The 24,793-nt window shown below is 47.7% G+C and overlaps 1 protein-coding gene and 1 pseudogene across 6 annotated transcripts in view; both read left to right on the top strand.

Moving 5' to 3' along the window:
- Window positions 1-33: 33 nt before the first annotated feature.
- The window catches only part of Slc47a1 (solute carrier family 47, member 1), a 35,443-nt gene continuing 10,683 nt past the window's right edge, over window positions 34-24,793 (top strand). Inside the window, exons 1-12 of one of the 6 annotated variants that reach the window (XM_011249188.3) lie at window positions 34-247; window positions 5,420-5,521; window positions 7,052-7,120; window positions 8,610-8,758; window positions 9,583-9,625; window positions 11,159-11,203; window positions 15,385-15,482; window positions 15,756-15,853; window positions 15,936-16,049; window positions 16,122-16,189; window positions 19,248-19,356; window positions 19,449-19,524. In XM_011249188.3, coding sequence (XP_011247490.1) covers window positions 5,435-5,521; window positions 7,052-7,120; window positions 8,610-8,758; window positions 9,583-9,625; window positions 11,159-11,203; window positions 15,385-15,482; window positions 15,756-15,853; window positions 15,936-16,049; window positions 16,122-16,189; window positions 19,248-19,356; window positions 19,449-19,524 — 956 coding nt within the window. In that variant the 5' untranslated portion in view covers window positions 34-247; window positions 5,420-5,434. Of the gene's footprint in view, window positions 248-394; window positions 698-800; window positions 964-5,419; window positions 5,522-7,051; window positions 7,121-8,609; window positions 8,759-9,582; window positions 9,626-11,158; window positions 11,204-12,113; window positions 12,348-13,102; window positions 13,435-15,384; window positions 15,483-15,755; window positions 15,854-15,935; window positions 16,050-16,121; window positions 16,190-19,247; window positions 19,357-19,448; window positions 19,525-24,793 lie in introns of those variants that run through there. The other 5 variants (XM_006533993.2, NM_026183.5, XR_003949493.1 and 2 more) reach the window with 5 other exon arrangements.
- On the top strand, window positions 21,609-22,406 carry Gm18931 (predicted gene, 18931; annotated as a pseudogene).

Below are 24,793 nucleotides of genomic sequence, written 5' to 3'. Positions count from 1 at the left end.
TTTGACTTGGAGCTAACATCTGTGAGTCAGTCCTCCTGTGCAGGGCTGCAAGTGGGTGGGACTGTGGAAACGCATCTTGAGTTTACAGATGAGGAGAGTAGGGTCCTGGTGACAAGCCTGCATTTTTCCAGGCTGCAGGTGTCCCTTGAACCTGTATATTCTTGCCACAGTATCTCCTGTTTCTGACCATCCAAGACCAGCGAACACTTCTGTGTTACCCGGACAATGTGGCTTGCTTTTCCCCCTGGTAGGTGTTATGTACTTTAATGGAACAATGAGAGAGAGAGAGAGAGAGAGAGAGAGAGAGAGAGAGAGAGAGAGAGAGAGAGAGAGAGAGAGAGAGAGAGATTATAGAAACCTATAGCAAAGTGTGTGTTGAGCTGACCACAAGCTGCACAGCAGAGACCTTGAACACCCACTACTGCCAGATCCAATATTTGCTGGCCACAGCGGAACCACGATCGGACCTTTGGCTGACCGTAGTGGGATCATGTCTCAGGACTCTAAGTCCTTCCACACCCTAATTTCTCAAGTGCCCTCTGCTCCCTTGCAACGACAGCGACAGCGACTGGAAGGTCCTTGCCTCAGCGCGCTCTTTCCTTTTGCTTCCAGCACTTTTGCAAACTTTTCTGTTCCTACATTAGGGTGCTGGCTAGCCTTTGGAGATGCGCAGGCCTTGGGGTTGCAAGGGCAAGGGGTGAGTCCAAGGTTGCAGATCCTCGGCTGGCGCTGGGCGGGTTTAGGGGAGGCGGCCGAGGGCGGGGACTGGAGTCTTCCAGGCCTGTGGGTCCTCGTGCGGCTTCCGAGCCCTGACACCACGGAGGCCACATGGAACGCACGGAGGAGTCCGCTCCCGGGCCGGGAGGCGCGGACGCTGCGTCCGAGCGCCGTGGGCTACGCTGCCTGCTGCTGCCCGGCTTCCTAGAGGAGCTGCGGGCACTCTTGGTCCTGGCGGGTCCTGCGGTGAGTCAGGTGGCCTCGGCTGCAGGCCGGTCCCCGAGGACTGGGGGCCCAGTTACCTAAATTTCAGGGTCTGACTTGGCGGGGTTGGGGACCCGAAGAGCCTGCAGCGGGCCACAGCTATGGGGATGTGCAGAGCCTAGTGACTCTTGGCGTGCGCCCTGAAGCCAGGGGTTCCTGAAAATAAAAGCACTCAGACCTGTCTCTCTCCAGGCAGAGGCATGAAACAGGAAGGTAAACTGTCACCTTAGAATTAGGCTTTCAAAACTATTTGGAATCTAGAGCCAATGTCTGACGCAGAAGCATCCTGTGTCAGCTCCTCTTCCACTAAGCGCTGCGCTCAAAATCTGAGGTTTTAATGAGGTTCCCTTTGGGTAGGAAGTGCTTTTATTAGTGGGGTCGATTTTACTCATTAGACTAGGTCTCTCTCAATCTCGGCTTTTAGAAGCAACGTGGGAAAAAAACAAAAACAAAAAAACCCCCCAAACCACAGAACCACATCACACACGTGCTGCCTTCTGTTCTCTGTCAGTTTGGGGGTTTTCAGTCCTCAAGGGTGAGAAAGCCACTTCTCTGACACACTCTGTGTGTCTGAGTGAATAAACATTTGGCCAAGAGGCAGACATTCAAGCACCTGGGAGCCCCTGAGCCCCGGCATGTGTGCCCTCTTGACACACACGATAGGGCATAGAGAAGCAAGATCAAAGCCCAGGGTGAAGCCATCAGCTACAGGTCCAGGAGAGGCATAGGAGCTCACAGCCCTCTGCGGTGCTCAGTCTCCAGACTTGAAGTTCAGTTCCTGTGTGGATCTTCCCAAGCATGTTAGGGAACAGCCCACGGACTCAGAACAGCTCCGTTCTCCTTTCTATGAAGTCTATGAGCCGTCAGCTTTGCCGTAACTTAGTCTCACTGAGTTGCTGCCAGAAAAGCTTCCTAAGAATCAGGTGTGGTGTGGTAGCCGTGGCCTGGAATCTCTGTGCTTGGGAGACTGGGGCAGAAAGGTGACTAGAGTGACTTACTGTTCCAAGCCATCCTGGGCTACAGCATGAGCTCCTGCTTCAGAAACCCAAAGAGGAAAAATAGCAGCAGCAGCAGCATTTGGAGCTCATGCCCTCTTCTAGTCACGTGATCCCCAGTTCTAGGCTAATAGAGGGGAACTGGCTACTTTTCCTACATGGGAACATGAATGTATACATGTATGTCATTGGTTTCTCACCAACACAATGCATACCCATTACAGAGGGAAAAAGAAAGGAAGAAAGAACAAATGAATGAACAAACAAACAAACAAATAAAAACCACTAAGACCAACAGAGAAAGGGTTGGGGAGAGGCTCTCAGATCACTTGGGGGGTCACTTGGGAATTTCCCCTGTACTCCTTAGCTGGAGAAGCCAGGTGACCCAGGGACTACTTTGCAAGCCTGCCATCAAGATTTCTGTCCCGGGCAGCTTAGTCTCTTGTGTATGGAGCCCTTCTTGGTCCTCCATCTCTGTGCTAGCTGCTGGGCACCCCCTGCTTCCTAAGGGTTGTGTAATTATCTACTGTCCTATCCTCCCAGGCCCCCCTGGAGAATAGGGTGGCCGTGCTAACCTCCTCTGAGCCTCCACCCTCTTTCTTTCTCTTTACATTTATTTATTTATTTATTTATTTGTGTGTGTGTGTGTGTGTGTGTGTGTGTGTGTGTGTGTGTGTGCCATAGCACACTGGTGGAGGCCAGAAGGCAACTTGCCCTCAGTGGGCTCTGTCCTTTCACCATGTGGGTCTCAGGCATTGCATTAGGGTGGTTCACTTGGGAGCAAGTGGCTTTATTGGCCCAGCCATCTCACAGGCTGGCAGGATTTGAACTTTCTCATTTACCAAGTCTCCTCCAGAGAGAGCTCTGCCCAAGATGCTCCTCGTAGACCAACTGTACTCCTTTACACACATGTGTTGAACAAAGCAATAAAGTGCCTTGCTCAAACCCTGAACTCAGTTCTGTGGACTGGCCCCTGCTTGGCCATCATGCCTTACCACCTTTCTACCCATCCAGTTTCCTTTCAGAGCCCCAGCCTCAACCTTCTCTCTTCAGGAAGTTCACTGCCCCTCTCCTCTACCTGGAGAGTTCTTCATGTGGCTTTCAGCTCAGCTTTTCTAGGGTCATGGAAGCATCACTATTATATACAGTGGTCTAGCAGAAGCTGCACTAGGGTCATGGAGACATCGTTCTTCTCACACACTGGTATGACTGGTTGTTATTTCAGTCCTGGTTCCACCATGTGCCTCTCTCTGATGACATCATCGTTCAAGAGGACAAGCTGCTGGTTCCATAAGATATGCTCCTGCATTATGTTTCCTTTAGGGGGTAATTATTGTCCCTCAAGAGGTAATCCCCCCATGAGTGATATGTCTGTGAGGCTCTGTTGTTCTCAAGACCCAAGATGACTGAAGGATCAGAATATGACTGGAGATTTTCAGATGCCTTGGGAGCAGGGCATTATGGAAGCTGAGAGTGAGATGCCTTGGTTGCCCTTAACTTTGTGCCTTTATCCTTCTAGGGGATGAGCTAGATGGATCAGGTATTACTGGTTCTTAGCCGGTACTCTGTAAGTGATTAACATGCCTATGTGTACAGCAGGAAGGACTCTAGTTCTAGGTAAAGGACACAGCCACAATGTGAAGGCTGAGATGCCAGGCTTTTACCCTGCTCTTAGTTAGCTCAAGGGCCCCTGTGGGGAGGTCAGTGACTCTTCCGCTCTCTGTGCAGAAGTGGTCAGCTGTGTTATTGTGCCCTCACATCTTTCCTGACTATGTTTTCACCTTTCCAAGGCGAAAGAAAAACTCAGACTGGGGACCACAGAACTGGGATCCCAGATGCACTGTGCACTTCAGAGATCCTGATGTGGTCTGAGTGGAGTCGTGTGACACTGGGCTGAGCATCTTTGTGTGTACAAGGAAGACTGCCCCAGATGATGGCTCGTGCTCCTTGCTGTGCTGACCCATTGCTGCTAAGAGTGGACTTTCAGGCCATTGTGGGAGGAGGATGAGTGGGGCCCTTCTAGAGCTCTTGCATAGGCTACTAAACAGGTTGTCACTTGCTCTCCCTCCAAGCTCCAGGCACACCCCGCCTTCTCCTATCTTAAGTTGCAAGGCAAGAAGGGTCTTGCTACCAGGTTTCTGTATTGTGAAAAAGTGAGCGATTTCCCTGGATTAAAGGGAAAGAAAGAACCGCCACCATCAGCCTGCTAACTGGGGATGTGAGTGAGGGCAGTGAACCAGGGTCTCTCATGTACCAAGTGCATGCTCCCCCATTGATCTGCACCCTGCCCTACCCTGGTACTGTCTGTGATATGTTTGGCTCTGTCTAATCTATGACCGCTTCAGTTCACTGCTATTTGCACAGCCGCCACTGGGCTATGTGAGAGAACCCATCCTTGTCTAGAAGCAACATGCCTTCCTCCAGCATAGCTCCAAAAGCTCTTGGGTATTCTCAACGTATGATCGTTGGACATTTGCATCTTTGCATAGCACAGAGGTAGAGAAAGTGCAGAAATGCACACTCCCCAACCCCATAAACCTCCTAAATCAGTACGTTGAGATGGGTCAAGTGCCATTTTGAATATCTTCAGGTGACTCTATGTCTGTGGCCAGGTGCTCACTCAGAAACTTGCAGCCAAGAGCTGAGAGTCAGCAAATCTCTGCTCCAGAGCCCTGCTCCTTGCAGGCACTGGCTGTGTTCAGTCACCAACCTGGGTAGTGAACAAAGTTATTAGTAGCTCCTAGCAGAGCTGCAGCAGGCCTCTTGAGGAGACTGAATTAACTGGCTCGGACTTTGATCTCTCTCTCTCTCTCTCTCTCTCTCTCTCTCTCTCTCTCTCTCTCTCTCTCTCCCTCCCTCTCTCTCTGGTTTTTATGAGACAGGGTTTCTCCAGTAGCCCTGGCTGTCCTGGAACTCACTCTGTAGAGCAGGCTGGCCTTGAACTCAGAAATCCGCCTGCTTCTGCCTCCCAAGTGCTGGGATTAAAGGCGTGCGTCACTACTGCCTGGCCTGGCCTGGACTTGGAAAGTGACCCCAAATGAATTATATGAACTTAGCTCAAATGCCTGGGCTTTTGTGTCAGAGACATAAGGAAACTACAGTAGTCATTGGAATGTAAGGCAGGATGGCTCAGTAGTTGAGAATGTATCTGCCCTCATAGCTGGGCCCTCCCATATCAATCATCAGTCAAGAAAATGCTCCGCAGGCCAATCTGGAGGGGGCATTTTCTTGATAGGCTAATTTGCTCTTCCCAAATGATTCTATCCTGTATCGAGTCGACCTAAAGCTATCGAGTGCACACATAGTGTGCTGACTTTAGATCGTAAGCTTGTTCTCAACCGTGTCTGTGTTTCTTTCCTGGGGAATTGGATGGCAGCATCGTGCTCTCCCTTGTACTGCGGTGGCTGATTCTCATCTTGACCCCTGCTCTCCTCTCTTTCCAGTTCTTGGCCCAGCTGATGATGTTCCTAATCAGTTTCATAAGCTCAGTGTTCTGTGGCCACTTGGGCAAGCTGGAGTTGGATGCAGTCACACTGGCAATTGCGGTATGTATAAGACTTTCCACAAAGACTTGTAAAGCCGTCTGTTCTGTGCGCCACTTGCTGCTGTGACAAATGACAATAGCCCAGTGCTTGGATCATGCCGCCTGTTCCCTTACAGTGCTGGGGGTCAGGAGTCTGAAACAGGCTGCACTGGGCTAAGGTCAGGGTGCCCGCAGGGCTGCAGTCTTAGGAATTATGCTTTTGGGGGGTGATGTTGTAGACTCCCAAGCCTACTGAGTTGGGTGAGGCCATCAGTGGAAGGCATTCTCCCACTTACCGTGGCATCTGATGTGTGATCCCCTGGAGCTCGGGGTTTGAAAATGGAAAAAGGGAATTGTATAGAAGTCTTGAAATTTGCTGTGCTCAGGAGGTGCCACATGACCATATTCCAGCGTTTCCCATCCAAGGGAAAGATCTAGTCTGGAGATGGAATGGGAGGGTAGGGTTTAGATCCAAACCTAAAATTGGCAGGTGCCCCAAATTCCCTCTTTGTGGTGGATGCAATCCTCAAAGACAAGGAGATATGCCACTGGTCTCTGCAAGAGATTGATAATTGCCCACGCAAGGTCAAGAGCCCCATCAACTTATTTGGTTTAATTAGTGATGTGTTTATTTAGATGTGGACTCTGGCTCTTTTTACAGTATGTTCCTGTTCTCCTTATCCCTCCTTGTCCTGACCTGTCCCTGCTTGCCTGGTCTCTAGGCAAAACCTCTACCACTGAGCAATACCCCCAACTCCTTATCTGAATCAGAGGTAATATTAGAGTACCTAAGGCTAAGCCTCAAGCAGGTTTCTACTGACTGAGGTCTTGTGCTAAGCCAGCCCTTTCAGCAGGCTGGGCTCAACTATTGTCCCAGTGAACCTTGCTACAGATTCAGTGAGGTAGCAGCACGAGACCCCCTCAAGCTACTTCCTGATTCCAGTGAAGGCAGGTGTATGGGCAAGGTCTCCAGCAGGCACTGGTCTTGACTATGTGTTTGCTTCTGTGTCCTTCATGGGACCCAGGGGCTTGGCCAGGCCACACAGATGAAACATTTATCTGAAATGAAGGATGGGAGTGTCTTGAATTCCTCTGTGCATTTTAGAATATTTGCACACTTTAACCAGTTGAACACAACCTAATCTGAAACTCCAAAATCCAAACTGTGCCAGAAATCTGAGGTTCTGTGTTTTGTCACATCCGTGCTAATGTTTCAGGTTTGGGAATATTTTAGATTATGGAGTTTTGGATTAGAGATGCTCAACTAGTCCTTAGTCTCAAGTGAGCAGACTCACCTCCAAACTGCTGCTGTGTCATACTGTGTTCAGTTAGCCACTGCTCTGAAGTTGAAGTGCAAAATAGCCAAGACTTTAAAAAGGCTGTGCTATTAACTGTGGCCTGGGTTTTCAGTATCCCTCTCTGAACTTTTGCACGTTGTTCTAGCAGATCCAAAGGGTGGAGCAGGTGCTCTCGGAGGGGGTTGCTCACACTGTAGTTCTCGTCTACAGGTACAGAATGGGCCTCCTTTAACTCACTTTCTGTTCTCTTTTAGGTTATCAATGTCACAGGCATTTCAGTGGGACATGGCTTGTCTTCTGCTTGTGACACGCTCATCTCCCAGGTAAATGGCGGTGACCACATTCTCGGGGATTCCAGACATCTTTTCTTTGGTGTAGATGGAGGAACCCCACCATAAGGGGGAGGGTCACATGCACACACAGATGAGGAACTCAGGGCAGCAAGTCCCTGCCACCCTTTGCCAGCCGTAGATGGTTCCCACTGCTATTGTTGAAGTGTGGCTGGGGGTCCTCCTTGCAAAAATGCTTTTCTAACCAGGCAGTGGTGGCACACACCTTTAATCCCAGCACTCAGGAGACAGAGGCAGGTGGATCTCTGTGAGTTTGAGGCTAGTCTGGTCTACAAAGCAAATTTCAGGACAGCTAGGGCTACACAGAGAGATTCTGTCTCAAACAACCAAAAGAAAGAAAGAAAGAAAGAAAGAAAGAAAGAAAGAAAGAAAGAAAGAAAGAAAGAAAGAAAGGAAGGAAGGAAGGAAGGAAGAAAGAAAGAAAGAAAGAAAGAAAGAAAGAAAGAAAGAAAGAAAGAAAGAAAGAAAGAAAGAGAGTTTCGCATGACTGCTCATCTCACCTTTGACCAGACAGGGGACCTGTGTAAAAGTCCCTCCTAACACTTCCATGTTGGAGTTTGGTGTAGTCCTGGCATCTGAAACTGAGTCTGCTTCAGGGTTATCTGGAGGGCTTGCCAAAGTGCAGGTTGCATCCTCCAGGGCCCTGGTATTCCAGCTTGCATACAAGTATTCTTTGATCATGATGAGTTACATCTGGATAGATCCATCCTAAGTGGAAAATGCCCTAAGCTGAAAAATGCATTGACTTTCCCTCACCTAGCAGACACCCCAGCTCAGCAGCATGGAGAACAGCTTGGTCCCCTTGTGAGCCATAGTTGAGTGGGAGCTGTGGCTTCTGGGCTACCCAGAACTGAACGAGAGGATCACACCCCTATCACTACCCTGGGGGAAAGATCCAAAATAAAACTTCAAGGTTGGTTTCTATGATATGTGCATTTCTTTGCACCAGCTTGGAGTTGAAAAAGTTAAGCCATCTTAAGCAGGGTGCCTTTGGTACTTGCTAGTTCCACTGATGTGTGTTCCCTGCCATAGCTGGTCTGAAAGCTCCCCCAGAGATGTTATGGACAGAAAGCTGGGAGACACCGGCACCTTCTAGCTTCTGTGAGTTGGTAGGAGCTGGTGCCCCACATGGCTGGCCATTGGCCCAGTTCCTACTTTAGTAGGTCCGGAATCAGGCCCAAGAATCTGCATTTCTAACAAGCTTCCAGGCAATGCAAACCTGACAGCATACTAAAAGCGCACCGTACCTTTCACATGGCATTGCTACCTGCACTAGCCATGTGTAGCATCCATGTGTGATGCTGGGCAGTGCAGCAAGCCCATCTCTCAATCGGCCAGATGATCTTTTCCTGGGGAGAGTGGCCAACCACCTGCTTCCTCATGAGGCATGGTGGAAGTGTTCTGAGGGACAGCTGGGGTGCACCGCTTCTGTTTAATGGGGTTGTTTGCCTGTGCTCTCCAGACATACGGGAGCCAGAACTTAAAGCACGTAGGGGTTATCCTGCAAAGGGGGACACTCATCCTGCTCCTCTGCTGCTTTCCCTGCTGGGCACTCTTCATCAACACCGAGCAAATTCTGCTGCTCTTCAGACAGGACCCGGATGTATCCAGGTAAGGCAAAGTGGTGGGCAGGGCATCATCTCTGTAGAAAGCTCATCCATACTGAGTCTCAGGGTGACAGAGGCCAGGCTCTCACACCAAGGTGAGCTTAAGTTGATCTTGGCTGACTCTTCCCAGGCATCGATACCTTGTATATCTGGCTTGTGAGACCTGGAATCTCTCTCATTACTGGCTTCCAGGGTGGAGAGTTTTGAGTGGAATTGTATTCACAAACATCTTCCCATTAGGGTGGCAGTGTGTGGATTGTTAATGCTTAGTGATTTCTGACCACAGTTGGAATTAAAATAATCTTGGTACTAGAGATAACTTCTATAGGCCTCTAGTCCTCACACCCCCAGATGCTTAACTGGTAGAGATGAGACCTGGGCATTACTAACTTTCAAATCTCCCATGGGTGAGCTGCCATGTATAAGAGCCACTAGCTTAACTGATTAAGATCTTTCAAAAGTACTTGCCCCAGGCCAATAGCTCTGAACCATGAACACTTGACACTATCTGAAGCATGCCTGAGTATCTCATTGGGTAGAGGGGCTTGGGAAATAGCTTGTAGTGCCTTGGGCAGTCCCCGTAGCCAGGGACTGTCCAGCTGCCAGTGTGAGGCTCAGAATCCCTGCCACAGATCTTAAGATTGGACGAATCAGGGAGGCAATGCAGGCAAGATGATGGGCTGTGTGTAGCTTTGCATTTGCTCCAGCAGCTGATGTCCATTTATTAAGGAGGAACCAAGAATGTACTGGCGGTGTCCACTGTTCCATTCTGACTCCTCCTGGGGGAGGTGGCCTCTGTCCTCATTGTCACTCTCCTCTATTGTACAGGCTCACCCAGACTTACGTCATGATCTTCATCCCAGCGCTTCCTGTGAGTTTACATGGGGTCAGAGACTCTATTCTTTGGTCCTTGGGTAAAAAGTGGCTGGGATGTCATGAGCTCAGTCTGACATAATTCTCACACCAGACGTTGGTTCATCATGGACATGTGCTTTTCACTATGTTCCTTAAGGACACACCAGCATTTATTTCCCCCAAACAAAAGAAACTCTCAGATGGGGGACATTGCCTTGACTCTTATACTTGGAGTATCCTTGGGGCATCCAGTAGAAGAGGCCAGAATGTTTCTTTTAAGGGGTAAAGTCTTGTCCATCTCAGGGCATCACTTTGACCTTTAGACAGTTGTGTGTGATCACATGATCTGGAAGAATGTGTTAATGTTTAATAACAAGTTGTAGGTGGTCAATGAACAGTTAAAGCTAGGTTGATTGAATTAAATAGAGGGGTTGGGTGTTGGCTGGGACTGCTGCAGACTGGAGGCTTAAACAGCAGAAATTTATTTCCTCACAATTCTGAAGGCTGGGAATCCAAGATCACTGTGCGAACCTCTGTGGTTTCCCTGTGGCCGCTGCCCTTGGCTTGCAGGTGTTCCCTTTCTGTTCCCATGTAACATGGCTGTCTCTTCTTGTGAACACCCCAATCCTATTGGATTAGAGCCCCACCCCGGTGCCTCCATTTTGATTTAATCACCCTCTAAATCCGGTTACATGTGGGGTTAGTCTTCTGTGCATGTGAATTTGAGGGATACAGTCTGCCACAATTGGTGGCCATTTGCCCTCATAATTGACATGGCACTTCTTAGCTCATCGTAAATTTTTATTTATTTCATTTTTTTAAATCTTTACATTGCTGGGAGTGGAGCCCAGTATCTTGCATGCTAAGTGATTCCTCCATCACTAAACTATACCCTCCAGCCCTATTCCATAAAACCACTTGAATGTGACATCTTTTCATTATCCCACCAAACAGGATGATGGCTAGGCTATACCAGGATGTCAGTATATGCCAAAGGAGACAGTGTCTCCTTTTCTAGACAGGGATTGAGGATGCACTGCTTTTATTGTGGGGACAAAAATACCCAAGAGAAGCAACTTAGATAGGGCTTACTTTTAGCTCACAGTCCCATGATGGTGGGATGATTGGCTTCAGAAGCCCCAGGGAAGCTTGCTTATATAGTCCAATGGCCCACCAGGAAGTTAGAGTTCAGGTCTGTAGTGGGGCCAGGCAGAACCCGTGGCCCTGTATGTCCCAGAGAAGTCTCCATGTCCCAAAGCTTCCACGACACCCCCCAAACAGCCCAACTGCCTGAGGACCACACACTTAAACACATGAACCTATAGGAGACATTCCACATTCAATCTAGGACTAGAACTTCTTGGGTTGTGTTTATTTACATAGAGGTTTCAGGAAGCCCCTGAGCAGATAGTGCCAGTTCCAGGTTTAGATAAGACTTTGTAGAATGTAGGGCAGCCAGGGTGGCTGGGGGACAAGCCTGCCACGTCACCCAGATCTCTGATGTATGGCCAGGCTGCAGAACTAACCCTGCCCTCTTGTTCTCTTGTAGGCAGCTTTTCTTTATACGTTACAAGTTAAATACTTGCTCAACCAGGTAATGTGGGCTTCCCTCTTTCCTTTAGGGGGCTGAGAGAATCTGGGAGAGCAGGGTGGAGGGAACTTGCCTGAGAGAGCCACTGAAAGAGGCTTTCAGGGTTGTACACATAGGGCTTTGCTGTGGGGAGATTTCTCAAGTGACATCAAGGAGCGAATGAAGCATTATTTTTGGCTCTGAAAATTTGTATCTGGTTCCCACTCAGAAATATTGCCATTGGCCATGTGAAGGTGAGCCTGTCTGTGTTCTTTGGCTCTTTACTGGTGGGACAGTCCTGTGTGCTGTCTGAAGGGCTGAGGCTCAGAGTTGCTTGGCTGGGTCTAGGGAGTCCACACCTCTTCTCAGTTCATCTAAGGGCTGCTACTTTCTGGGGCAGTGGATGTAAAATCTCAAATTTTATTGAGAACAGAGAATGGCCAAGACTTCATACCTGGCAAACAGCAATGTTTGCCAAAGATCCTGGGAATGGTAGCCCTGCTTGGTGTGGGTGGGTTTATGAGGACAGTGTATGATATAGGACTGTGGACTTCCTTCTAGGAAAACCGAGGTAACGGAGGAACTGGGTCACACATTCCTGTCACACAGGCAGGCTTTCTCTAGTGTGTGTGACAGGGAGGCATGGGAGAGGGTAGAGAGTGGCAAGGATGGTCCCCATTTACTGGATCCTCGTAAGGTATCATACTTTATTATGACTAGCGCTAAGAACTTGTACTAGTTGAATACAGGTGGTGGGAACAACATTTCTAACTGTTCTCCAGGGTGTCTCTTCTCTGTCTAGATCCTTGCATGAACCAAGTACAATCTGCAACATGTCACAGTGGCTCCTGCTTGTCTTCCTGTTTCCCGACAGTGTGGTGACCTTTTTATCTCATGGATGGAGGAGGGACAGAGAGTGTGAACATGACATTCTCTAGTAGCTGAGGCTGACGGAAGGACCTATATTTAGAGCATTGTAGCTGGGAGGAGCTGGGACTGGGTCCTGGATTATGGTGGGCTAGTGGGGCTCTGGAGTCTTCCCAGATGGCAAATGTCAGACACCAGTCCCCAGGCAGGAGTGCTGAGCAGAGCCAGGCTGCTACAGCTGAGAAGACACAGCTCACAACGGCCTGAGAGGAGCGGGCTGGCTGGTCTGCTAGAGCGTGTGGTATATCTACTGGGCATTGGGTTGGTAGAAAAGAAACCAGTTTGGGGGTCAGAGATGAGAGTTATGAAGAGGGTGGGCTGACAGTGGTCTAATAGGAGGAAAGAACTGCGCAGGAGGAGCAGGACACACGATGATGGGTGGGCTCCGTAGACTGGGAGGGTGGCTGGCTTTGGGAGAGGCAGGAGTGTTTCAGCATAAGCATACTGCTTGTTTGGGGGGACATCTTCCTCTGGAAGAGGGCAGAGGTTAGAAAGGAACAGAGGAAAGACAGGAAACACTAAGGTTTGTAGGCACAGGCTGAGAGGACCTTGGCAAGGAAGGGGACAGCTCTAGACCTCCTTTGGCCTTGAGAAAGGCAGCTGCTTCCTGCACGTCTCCAGTTGTCATCCATAATAGCTGCATGGCTTCCATAGCTGCCTTGAGGCAATGGGGAATATGTCACTCATCTTGGCCTGCCGCCCCCTCCACACTGTATGGTGGCCTCTGTTTTTTTCTCCCTCTACTCTGTCTCTCACAGGCTGTTGTCCCTGTGGCTTTATCTTTTCTTTCACGTGTCTGTTTGGTCAGTCACCTAGTCCTGTGGGTCTTGTCTGTCATTTTCTTTCTGTTGAAAGTTATCTATCTATCTATCTATCTATCTATCTATCTATCTATCTATCTATCTATCTATCTATCGTGTGTGCATGTGTACATGTACGAGTGTGTGAATGTGCATGCCACAGCACGTATGTGTAGGTCAGAGGAGAATTTGTGGGAGTCAGTTTTCTCCTTCTACCACGTGGGTCCTAGGATTGAACTCAGGTCATCAGACAAGGCAGCTGTCATTAGGTAATTTCCTACTGGGCTTCTGAATTCACTCTTGTCACTTCAGTAGCATCTTATTTACCAGGTCTCTTATTCTCTGCTTACCCTGGGCCCCTCAAATGCAGTCTGGCTGCTTTTCCATACCTGAGATATGAAGCTGATTGCAGACTCCCTTACAGGAAGTCACCAGGAGCTCACTCTCCCGATGACCATGGAGCTCAGGAGAACTGTCACACTTTAGTCTTGGTCCTGTCACCTGGAGACAGCCAGGGACAAAGCTGCAGTTGAGTTTCATTCATTTATTCATGCATCGAGGGCCCAGTGGTGTTGGGGTGTCTCACCAGACCAGGAGGAGGTGCGAAGTAGCCAGGAGTGATGGTGCATGCCTGCAATCCTAGCATCCAGGACACAGAGGCAGGGGGATTATGAGTTCAGATTCAACCTGGCCTATATAGTGAAGTCCTGCCTTATAAAAGTAGTTTATAGATGATTATGACTAGGTAAGAAAGCTTTGGTTTGCAGGCCCAGAGCACAGCAAGACCCTGCATGAGGGGGGAGTTGCCAGGGTCTCTCCATTTGGAGACTACAAAGCTGAGGGAGGCATAGAGGTAGGTGCACGCAGATCACTGTGTCGAGGGCCTCTTTTTTTTTTTTCTTTTCTTTTTTTTTTTTTTTTAAGTGCTGGGGATGGGAGTCAGGCCCTTGGGAATGTGAGGCTAACATCATTTTACAAACTGAGCTATACCCCCAGCCCAGGCGATGTTGATCTAGGTAAGAGTAGAGTGGTTTTGGTTTTTTTCCCCAAAGCCAAATTTTGGATGGCCTGTGATTCTCATATCAGGATCTCAGTGAGAAAGCAGCATCCAAAGAAGTAGGGGCTGATACCTCTGTGGAGAAGCAAGAGGCTGGCGTCCCCGCTCCGCGTGTACCCGCAGCTCCTGGGTTTCACCCTCCTGATGCATGTGAGGGCAGGCTGTGAAGTCTTTACTCCAGTGCAATTTTAAGACAATGCCCTAAATATTATTTTCCTTTTTCTACTTAATTTTTTTCTTCAGTGTTGAAGGTATAGCCCAGGGCCTTGTTGCTCAGGGCAGATACTTGATCACTAAGAAAGGCCCCATTTCCTCTGAGTTTTTTTGGATTTTTTTTTCTATTTGGAGACAAGGTGTTCTAGTTATTCTCAGTTGTGATAGATTCCTGATTAAAACGAAACTGGAGGAGGAAAGGGTTTATCTGGCTTATAAGCCCTAATGACAGTTTATCACTGAGGGAAGTCAGTGGAAAGAACTCAGGCAGAAGTGGAGTAGGAACCAGGAGGAATGGTGCTCACTGGTTGCTCTCAAGGCTTACCCTTCTTTCTTGTACAAGCCAGGACCACCTGCCTGGAGTGGCTCCGCCCACAGTGGGCTGGCCCTTCCGGTCAGCCATCAATCAAGAAAATACTTCGCAGCCACACCCATAGGCCAATATGGTGGAGGCAACACTTAAGCTGCGGTTCCTTCCCAAATGACTTTAGTTTGTGTTAAGTTGACAAAAAAAGTAAATATAAACTAAATAAAAATAAAAAATTAACCCGAACACCGACTCCCTCTGTCTAGCTCAGGATGACTTTGAACTCAAGTTTTTTTTTGTTTTTTGTTTTTTTTGCCATCATCTTCCCAGTGCTATCACCACAGGCCCCAGCCCTCCCTCGCCTGTGTGTCTGTGCACCACATGTGTGCCTGGTGCCAGTAGAGGCCAGAAGGGGGCATTGGATTCTTGTAATGGGAGGTAACAGATGGTTATGAGCTTCAATGAGGGTGTTGGGAATTGAACCTGCACCTTCTGGAAGAGCAGCCGGTACTTTTAAATATCAGAAGGAAATACTGTCTCACAAGGTCTTTGATCCAGACTCTGCATTCCAGTTTTGGCTGAGAGAGGATCATTTACCTCCAACCTCTTGCACATGCTGCCTTCCCCCTTACTATCTCTGCCACTCTTGCACACAGCAGGGTGGGTCCCGGCTTTTCTTGCCTCTCTGCTGCCTTCTCACTTCCTACCCACTGGTGGCCAGAGCTTTCTCCAACCTTTACTCACAGCAAAGAGGAGGACTGAGGGGGGAGGGGAGGGGGGAGGGGGGAGGGGGAAGGTCAGAGGCCAGGGTGGTATCCTCAGGGGGCTGCTCCTGTTATGCCGAAGTCCCCTGGGGCTTCCACATATAAAGGTGAGCATCACTCATATCTCCTCGTTCCAGGGCATCGTTCTGCCTCAGATTATGACGGGCATCGCAGCTAACCTTGTCAACGCCCTGGCCAACTATGTGTTTCTCTATCACCTGCATCTTGGGGTGATGTGAGTTTCCTCTTGGGCGGCGGCGGGGAGTGGGGTGGGGTGGAGTGGGGGAACTACATTAGGCTTTCCCAGGGAAAGAGGGTAGTTTAGCAGGTGTGGGTGTGACCTTCTGGAAAGTGCTGTCAGAGTGAAGGGGATACTGCCCTAAACAGAAGTAACCTCAGGGCCTATAGTGGAGGAGGGCACCGTGAAGGGTACATGGCTTCCCAACTCACTGGGCCAGGGTGGAGAAGGTGGAACACAGTATTCACCCACAGCTGCTGGTTTTCGCAGGGGTTCAGCATTGGCCAACACCATCTCCCAGTTTGCCCTGGCCATTTTCCTGTTCCTCTACATCCTCTGGAGAAGACTACACCAAGCCACCTGGGGAGGTAAAGACCACCTTTTGAGCCTTTGACCGTGACTTCTGCCTGAAGGTCAGACATGTTGCAAACCTATCTGTTGCACCTGCAGGGTGGTCCTGGGAGTGTCTGCAGGACTGGGCCTCCTTCCTGCGACTGGCTATCCCCAGCATGCTCATGCTGTGCATAGAGTGGTGGGCCTATGAGGTTGGCAGCTTCCTGAGTGGTACGTATGCAGATGGATGACTGGTGGGGACCCTGTGGCTGGGGCCAGGCATCAGCTGACCATCTTTACTAGGTATCCTTGGCATGGTGGAGTTGGGAGCCCAGTCCATCACCTATGAATTGGCTATCATTGTATACATGGTAAGTGCTCAAGACCCTCCACGGTAAAGGGGACCTGTTTTCTATCCTGAGAGTCCTACAAAGAGCAAAAGGCACTGGTGACATTAAGTAATGCTGTCTGAGATGGTTCCTGACGTAAAATGCTTCCCTGGAGCTGGGGTCTGAGGTATGGACATGTAATTTCAGCTGGGTAGAGAGTGAAGCAAGAGAGTCACAAGTTCAAGGGTGGACTGTGCTAAGGACTAAGATATCAGAGTAAAGAATAAAAGGGTGTGTGTGGGGGGGGGTGGAGAGATGGCTCAGCGGTTAAGAGCACTGACTGCTCTTCCAAAGGTCCTGAGTTCAAATCCCAGCAACCACATGGTGGCTCACAACCATCCTTAACAAGATCTGACCCCATCTTCGGGAGTGTCTGAAGATAGCTACAGTGTAACTTACATATAATAAATAAATAAATCTTAAAATAAAAGAAAAGAATGAAAGGGGGTAGGGATAGCTCATTGGTAGAGCATTTATCTAGTACCCATGAGGCCTTGGGTTTGATCCTTGACCTACTCCCGCACAAAGTCTTCTAGGAGCTGGAGAGGTCCTTTTTGACCCATATGGTCAGGAATCCCAGTAGGCAGCAGGAGGGGAGGGCAGAAACCCAAAAGATCTGCTAATTCTGTCTCTGACCCCATTCAGATGTAAAGCAGTTGACTGTGTTTCCACACTGTCAGAATCTTTTCCTTTGTCCCAATGCCCTGGTGCCCTGTGGGTGGAGTGGTAAGGAATGGAGGGCTGGTTACCAAGGTCAGATATGTGCGGGTTCCGATGAACGCATATCAGTTATCTCCTGGAAAGGCCGGGGGCCGGAGGTGGGGAGAGTAGTGCACTTACAAGAATGGAAAGTAGGGACATGGACAAATATGTGTCCACCATGCTTACAGAGGCTTTACTGGCTGTAGATAAGAGGCATTGCCTGAGTGTTGGCCTGTCGGTGGAGGAATGGGTGGGCCAAGTATGGAGCATGCGCACAGAGAAAAGTTGGAGCATGCGCACAGAGAAAAGTTGGAGCATGCGCATAGAGAAAAGTTGGTCACCCTTAAAAGTGAAGGACACTCTGACGTGCTAGAAAATACATTGTTAGAGGCTTCTCTGTCACTTTGTTTCACAGAAAACTCCAACCTGAAATTCTGAAGGCCTAGATTTTATAGCATGCATCTCTTGAGACGGAAAGCTAAAGAAGGGACAAAGGTGGCGGGCTGTAGTAGAGAATACCTAGCATACTTGAGGCTCATGCCCAGGACAATGCAAAAAAAAAAAAAAAAAAATTTAGAGGAGAGGAAGGGGTATTTATAGTATGGAGAAGGACTCAGCCAGCTGACATTTTACCATCTGTTGTTTATATTTAAAATATACAGAGTATATACACTTTCTTGGTTTTTTGTTTGTTTGTTTTTTGTTTTTTTCTGGCACTGTTGGGGATCCAGCACGACAGGTCAATGCTCTCCCTCTATTTGGGGGCATATATTTTTATTTTCACTGTTTGTAGAAGACATTTTTAACCTGTACCTCATGTTTATACATCTCATATTTTAGCAAATTTAGTTAAGTACATTTATCAGTGCCTGAAGTCCATGAGCCCATTATCTTTAAGTTAGTCTCTCACTGCCCAGTATTTAAATTCATAATTTTTCAATAAGATCAGCAACACCCCAGGATGCCTCCTAGGACAAATATCTTTATGTGATTTCCTAACCTTTTTATCTTTAAGATAAATGCCTATAGATCCATGTAGAACTATGTATATGTTTTTTTACATATCTTGTCCTCTGCCCACTACAAGCTCAGAAGAGCATATTCATATTTCTCTCCAGTTAAAAGAAGGATATAAACCTTCTCTATAGATGTGCCACATCTGTAGATGTGTGCACAACATCATGTTTATGGACTCCCTGTCTGTTTGTCATTACTTGTTCTAATATAGTCTCAGTAACTTTCCCCCCTGGCATAAAGGAGACATGTCCTGTTAAAGTCTTTTAATCATTAATGTCCTGTAATTGGGACTACAATCTTGCTTGACCTTTCTTTGTCTCTCTCAACTGTGTCATTTCCCCTGAAAGTGTTATAGCTGTTTCATTCTCAGTACATCCAGACTCATCTTTGTGGAGGGAATTCTATAAGACAAGATGTCGTGTCCTAAGGACACCATACTAGGTCATACATGATATGGATATTAATTAAAAAGCTGATATCTTTCTTCATGTTATATACCTGTCCCTCCGTATGGAGAAACTGTTGGTTGGGAAATCTGTTTGCCACTGTAGGGACCTTGAAGATGGGACGCTAACCTCCCATTTCTTCTGTTTCTCAATCTGTGTTATTAGATTTTCTTTAACCCTTGCCTTAGGTATCCCTACCTGTAAGGCAGCATACATGCTCAAATAAGTAATTAACATTTTAAAAATGATTATTAGTGACTCAAGTGGTAAATGTACAGATATTAATGGAAAATTTTAGTGAATATCCACTACCCGAGAGGCACAATATTCTAAGCAGTAGCTGTGTGAGCCCTGTAATGTTTTCATTACTGGAATCTTTGTACAGATAAAACAAAACATCAGAGGTTAAGGAATTGGCGTAGTGTCTCATGGCTGATAAGTATAGATAGAGGTGCCAGAATGTGGACCCAGGAATCCTGGCTTCAGAATCCCATCCGAACTATAAGACAATGTCTCTTCCTGGCATTTTCTTTAGTAACTTTCTTCTTGGTAAATCAAATCTCTCTGTCCTTCAGAACAGACACTAGAGTGGACTCTGGTCAGCCCATCCTGCATCCTGGTCCCCTATATCCCAGGGGACAAATGGGGTCCTCTCTTCCATGGTGGATGCTAGAAACTCTGCAGAAAAGCCTAATTTGTTCTGAGAATCCTAACTTGGAGATATAGATTACAGCCTGGAGTAGGCCAAAGAGATGTTGCAAAGTGTCTGTCTTCACAGACCATGAAACCATGTTTTGCCAGTGAGGTGTAAATCACAGGCCGTTCTGTCTGTGGTGTCTCAACATGAAGCTTTATTGTGTTTTCTCTCATTTCAGATCCCTTCAGGCTTCAGTGTGGCTGCCAACGTCCGGGTGGGAAATGCACTGGGCGCAGGAAACATTGACCAGGCCAAGAAGTCCTCAGCTATTTCCTTGATAGTCACAGGTACCTGAACCCCTGGTTCCTGGTGCACCTACACCCCACTTTCGGTGACCTCCCTGTTCACTGTGACATTTCTTCTGACCCTTTACCTCCAGAGCTCTTTGCTGTGACCTTCTGCGTCCTGCTGCTAGGCTGTAAGGATCTCGTGGGCTACATTTTCACTACCGATCGGTGAGTGCTGGGATTCTCTTGACACGTGGGATCTCTGATAAAGAAACAGATTGGATGGTCTGGAATCGCTGTGCCCTGGAGAGGTGCTCTGAGTCGTTTGCAAGATCAGAAATCTTACTGATATTCCTTGAGAAGGACATGATTATAGAGATAGGGAAAACAATTTATAATCTGATTCTCAAGTTAATGGGAATAGGTGATGGCAATCTGCTTAGGAGGGACATAATAAACTTCTTTATAATATACTTAGTGTGTGTGTGTGAGAGAGAGAGAGAGAGAGAGAGAGAGAGAGAGAGAGAGAGAGAATGAGAGAGAGAGATCAGAGGATAATTTGCAGGAGGAAATTCTCTACTTCTACCACGTGGGTTCTAAGGACTGAACTCTGGTCATCAGACTTGAGCCATCCCCCCCAACCCTCATGGGTTTTTTTTGTTTTGTTTTGTTTTAAGTCTTTCTCATACTATCAGTTACATTTGCAGACAGAGTGTGCATAGATAGTTTAGTGGTAGAATTCTTGCCTGCAGGTTGGTTGGACATCCTAAGCCCCTAATTTCTTTAAAAAAGAAAAAAAAAAAGCTTCAAAGTCTGAAACTATTTTAGCATCAGCCTACTACAAATAAGAGATGCGTTTGTCAGTTCAGTATAAACAATATGAATAGGATAAAATGAATGGAAAGAGATCAATGCTAGCCAAGTGCTGATAGAGCTCTGAGAAGTGTTGTAGCTCAGAGCTCCCAAGAGCTTGAAGATGTCAACCAAAAGCTGCCCCTGGTCAAAAGCAAGGAGTGGGTCTGAGCTGTGTTGCAGCTCTACACATATCCAGGGCAGCAGCTCCATGGGGGCACTGGGTGTCCTTGAATCTAGAGGCTCAAACCGTTGTGGGAGCAATCAGGTCCTCATCTACAGCCTGGCGGTGGAGGCTTTTGGAGGCTGAGGGAAGAACAAGTCCCCTCTGCCTACAGTTGCAGGTGGAGTCCTGGAGGCTAGCTCACCTGAGCTCCCTGCCAAGGAAGCCTCATGTCCTGGGGGTGTCTGTCTCATGTGAGTGTGCCTCGGTGAATCCTGAATGCAGTTGTCTCTTTCCCTTCCACTGAATTCCAATGCCCCCTGTACTGGAAACCCAAATGTGCAGGCTGGGACAGGCTTACTGTTGGTATGAAAGTAGGATCAACAATAGCAGTAACTGAAGAAGAGTGGTCAAACCTGGAGAGGAGGGAAAGAACCCAGAACCCTCCAAAAGTTGCTGGAGTTCACATTCAGATGTGCGTGTCTGTCTCCACTGATACTTGTTGAAACCTTTTAACCATTTCCAGAGCTCCAGAAGGACCCCTGATCTCTGATGATACCCTTCTTATTCAGCCTGGATGTTTTTTTTTTCTTCTGCAGCAGCTGCTGCACCAAACAATTATCAGCAATTAGCTTTCAAGCATGAGCATGTTGGCCACAGAAGACTGCTCAGGGATAGGGGTGTGCACCCCAATAATATGCACAACAAATGTCAATTTTGTGTATAGATTTATGTCTCCTCCCCAAGATATCCCATAATGTCTATACAAATATTCCAACCTCTCAATATTGTCCCAGGCAATGGTGACTGGAGTCATGTTGGAGTCTCAGATCTGTCACACGGCCTGGTTTTTAGAGTTTTAGAATATATTTGGCACATACATTGATGTTAAAAATCTTGTCAGTGAGCTGTCTTAAAAATCATGGCATTGGGCTGATGGCTGAAGAGATGAACAAATCCATGCTGTCCTCTGTAGGGATCTTGTTTTCCTAAAGGAGGTTAGCTTGGATGTTCTCACTATATAGAAATGTCATAGAGACCCTCCTTATTGTGGGATAACTTTATTAGCAACCACAGATCGCAAACTGGCTTTTTTCTTCGTGGATTCAAAAAGCTACTGGGCCAGACACAGCTGCCTCAGTTTCTTCCTCACCTGCTTCTCTTTTGAAGGTAGGCTGGCAATTTCCCAGCCCCAGATCATCCTGTATAGATCTCTCACTTCCGAGTAGGCGAGGAAGACAACCATAAAGAGTTCTCATGTTTCTCTTTCTCAAAGGATGGGCATGGAGTCAGATTGGGGATTGGGCCAGGCTCAGAAGTAAAAGAGACTTCCTGTGCGTCCCACCAAATGAATTCTGTGAAGGAGCGGTACACTGTGGACTTAGGCTGATGTGGGCCTCGTGCTCCAGGTTGTGCTGGAGACCTCCAAATGGTGGAGAAGATGGCCAAACAGGAGCTGGCTCTGTACTGCCCAGTCAGGGCTGTTAGAGTAGACAAGCAGAAGCTGGAGCCCCACTCCTTCTGAAGGGGTCCTAGGTGTAAAGTCGTTGCAGAAGTAACTGGAGCAGCCGCCCAGCAGCTGGAGAGGAGAGTCTCGCTACTGTACACCACGGCCAGTGTGGGGTCAACCTAGGGACCGTCTTTAATGGACTGTCATCCAGCCAGATGATCTCAGCTTAGTTTCAAGAACTAGGGTTCGGCCTCACTCCCTGCTGGAGGAGTAGGCAGAGAAAGCCAACAGGAAGCCTCAGGATATACACAAAGGAGAGAACCTGGAACAGGCCCAGGAGAAAGAGCAAAGTACTGAGAAGCAAGGGAGAAGAAACCTGAGAGCTTCATGGTCCTGCAGTTCTCGAAGCTCACCCCGCAGCGAACCACTGTTAAGGCCGAGCAGCTTGGCTAGAGAAGGATGTGGTCCAGAATGGTTCTGTAACATTTACCAGAAGGGCAAATCATCTAGCATTGAGTTTCCAATGAGAGGAGTTTAAGGCTACAGAGTGCCCTTTCTTTGGGGTCCTGTATCGTTTCCTCTGCTTCCTGGACCCCAGGCTCAGGGAGTCTCCACTTCACCATGCTCAACTCCCGGTCCCCGCCACTGCTCTGGGTTCTCCCATCTATTCAAACTGAGGCGCTTTCACTGCCCAGGGAGAAGGTAGGGGGACAGCCTGCAGAGTTTGCTGCCAGCAGACAGGTTAGGTTTTTTCTTTCCTGGGGAGTGATTGCTAGCACAAAGGGTGGGGCTAAAAGTGCAGGAGGAGGAGGTTGGCAGGAAGCTGGAGCTCAGTGAGCTCTTGGTTCTGATCCCATGTCACTTACTTCATTCTCAAATAAAGAACTCTGGGACACATTAACAAACAAAACACATTTAGGGGCCGGAGAGATGGCTTAGCAGTTAAGAGCACTTTGGAGCTGCTCTTCGGAGGCCGTGGGAGCTCCCAGTAGCAATATAGCACTTGTAAGTCCAATTCCAGGGGGTCTGCTGTTCTTTTCTGGTCCCCAAAGGCACACCAGTTACACATGCGGTGCACAGACATCCATGCAGGCCACACCCACGCACATAAAATAATAATGAACAAATTTAAAAAATAATTTAATGGTTACATTTTCATCTATGTTTATAATATACTCTGATCACATTTACTCCTCACTCCCCACCCCCTCTCCCCTAAGCCTTTATTCTCTGTGCACATGAAAACTTGGCTGTGGCACACAGCGTGTCTTGCTATGCCCGAAGCAGCTTTGTCACATGTCACATGACTGCACCACATCCTTCAATCTCAGTGTTCTTTCTCCTGTTTGATTTTATTTCATGTCTTTTGTTTATCAGGCCCTAGGAACAGTAGGCTGCAGTAGTCAAAGACAGGTTTATATTCTCTCTCTCTCTCTCTCTCTCTCTCTCTCTCTCTCTCCTGTCCTCTTTGAGTAGCAGGCTAAACCATCTAGGTTTGTGTGACCTCATTCTGTGATGTTCACACAATGCCGTGGCTATGCGATTGGATAATCGGATAAGACATTTCTCAAATTATGTCCCTGTCATTCCGTGGCCATGACCAACCCAAACTGGCAGAGTAAATGACACAGAAGAAATCCTAGCTCAGCTGATCACCATGAGGAGAACACAAAGAAAGGGGGGAACCGAATCCATCTGCAGATGGACACACCCCAGGCTCTATCTACCTACCTTCTCCCCTCCCTCTGTCCCTAGCCCCAGCCAGGGACGTGGTCCAAGTGACAGCTCTATGACCCTCACCAGAAGGGCATTCCTCTATTTCTCATAAGGAAATCACTTCATTTAGATCTTCAGTCTCTTCTAGGGTAAACTTTGCAACAGATCAGCAGACAGACAGACAGGCAGATAAACAGGCAGACAGACAGACCGACCACCAAAACAACTAAACATGATTATTTTTAAAAATCTTAAGAGATTATTTCTCACAATCTTTTTTTTTTTTTGTAAAGAAAATGAAAACCTAGAAGAATATAGCCAGGCATAGTGGCCCATGCCTATAATTTCCCCAGTCAAGAGACCGAGGCAGGAGGATATAGGTTTGAAGTCAGCTTGGTGTCAATAAAAAGAAAAAAACAAAGACAACAAAATCACAGGAGAAGAAATAATCCCTATAAATATTTACCCCATAAAAACTGAAGCTCTAAATATAGTGACCTTCTTATAACAAATAAGGGAAACTTGTTTTAAAATGCCAAAAAAGCTCTGATTCCAGAAATTTCAAGGGAAAATGTTTTATGATCATTAAAATATAGGTAGTTATGGTGTTAATATTTCAAAGCACTTCTGTATTTCTTATGAAGAAAATGTGTCCAGGTAGCACCCAAAGCTGATAGTTTGCACACACACAAAGAAAATCAGGCCACTCTTAGTCAACAAAACAGATTCAAAAGCCCATATTAAGGCCGGAGATTCAGCTCAGTGCCTTCTAAACTTGAAGCTCTGGGTTTGACCCTTAGTGCTACAAAACTGAGTTAATGATCTATTTGAAAGTCCACGGCCTGGGTGTGTCTCAGTGGGGGAGCATGCATTTAGTGTGTACCTATAAGGCCTTGCAATCTGTCTGTGACATCGACACTCCCCATGGCCCCCAAAATAGGAACGAAAGAAAAGAAATTAAAACTCAAGATGAAATCTCAGTAGCCGGGATTGAGGAGAGCCATACGGAAAGCCCAGCTCAGTGGACTGGAAGAGAGGATATCACCTGTAGGCACAACAAGCCAGAGAGTGAGTGTCACAGAGGAGACACGTGAGAGGCACAGGGGGGTCTCCTCAGATTCATTTGTATTTGCTTGTATTTTCATAAACATCAGATAAACACAGGGATGGCAAGATTTGTTATCTCTGGGGACAGGGCAGACATGGGGTGACCTGAGAGACGGTGGTCATCAGACCTGTGTGCTTAGCCTTCTCATTCAAAGCTCATTTTAACAAACATGGGAGTTCCCGTGCTGGTTTAAGGGAAGAAAGAGACC

This window comes from Mus musculus, chromosome 11, assembly GCF_000001635.26.
Source record: "Mus musculus strain C57BL/6J chromosome 11, GRCm38.p6 C57BL/6J".
NCBI classification, from domain to species: Eukaryota; Metazoa; Chordata; class Mammalia; order Rodentia; family Muridae; genus Mus; species Mus musculus.
The sequence above is the reverse complement of the archived record's forward strand: the minus strand, read 5'-3'. Positions and strand labels throughout refer to the sequence as shown.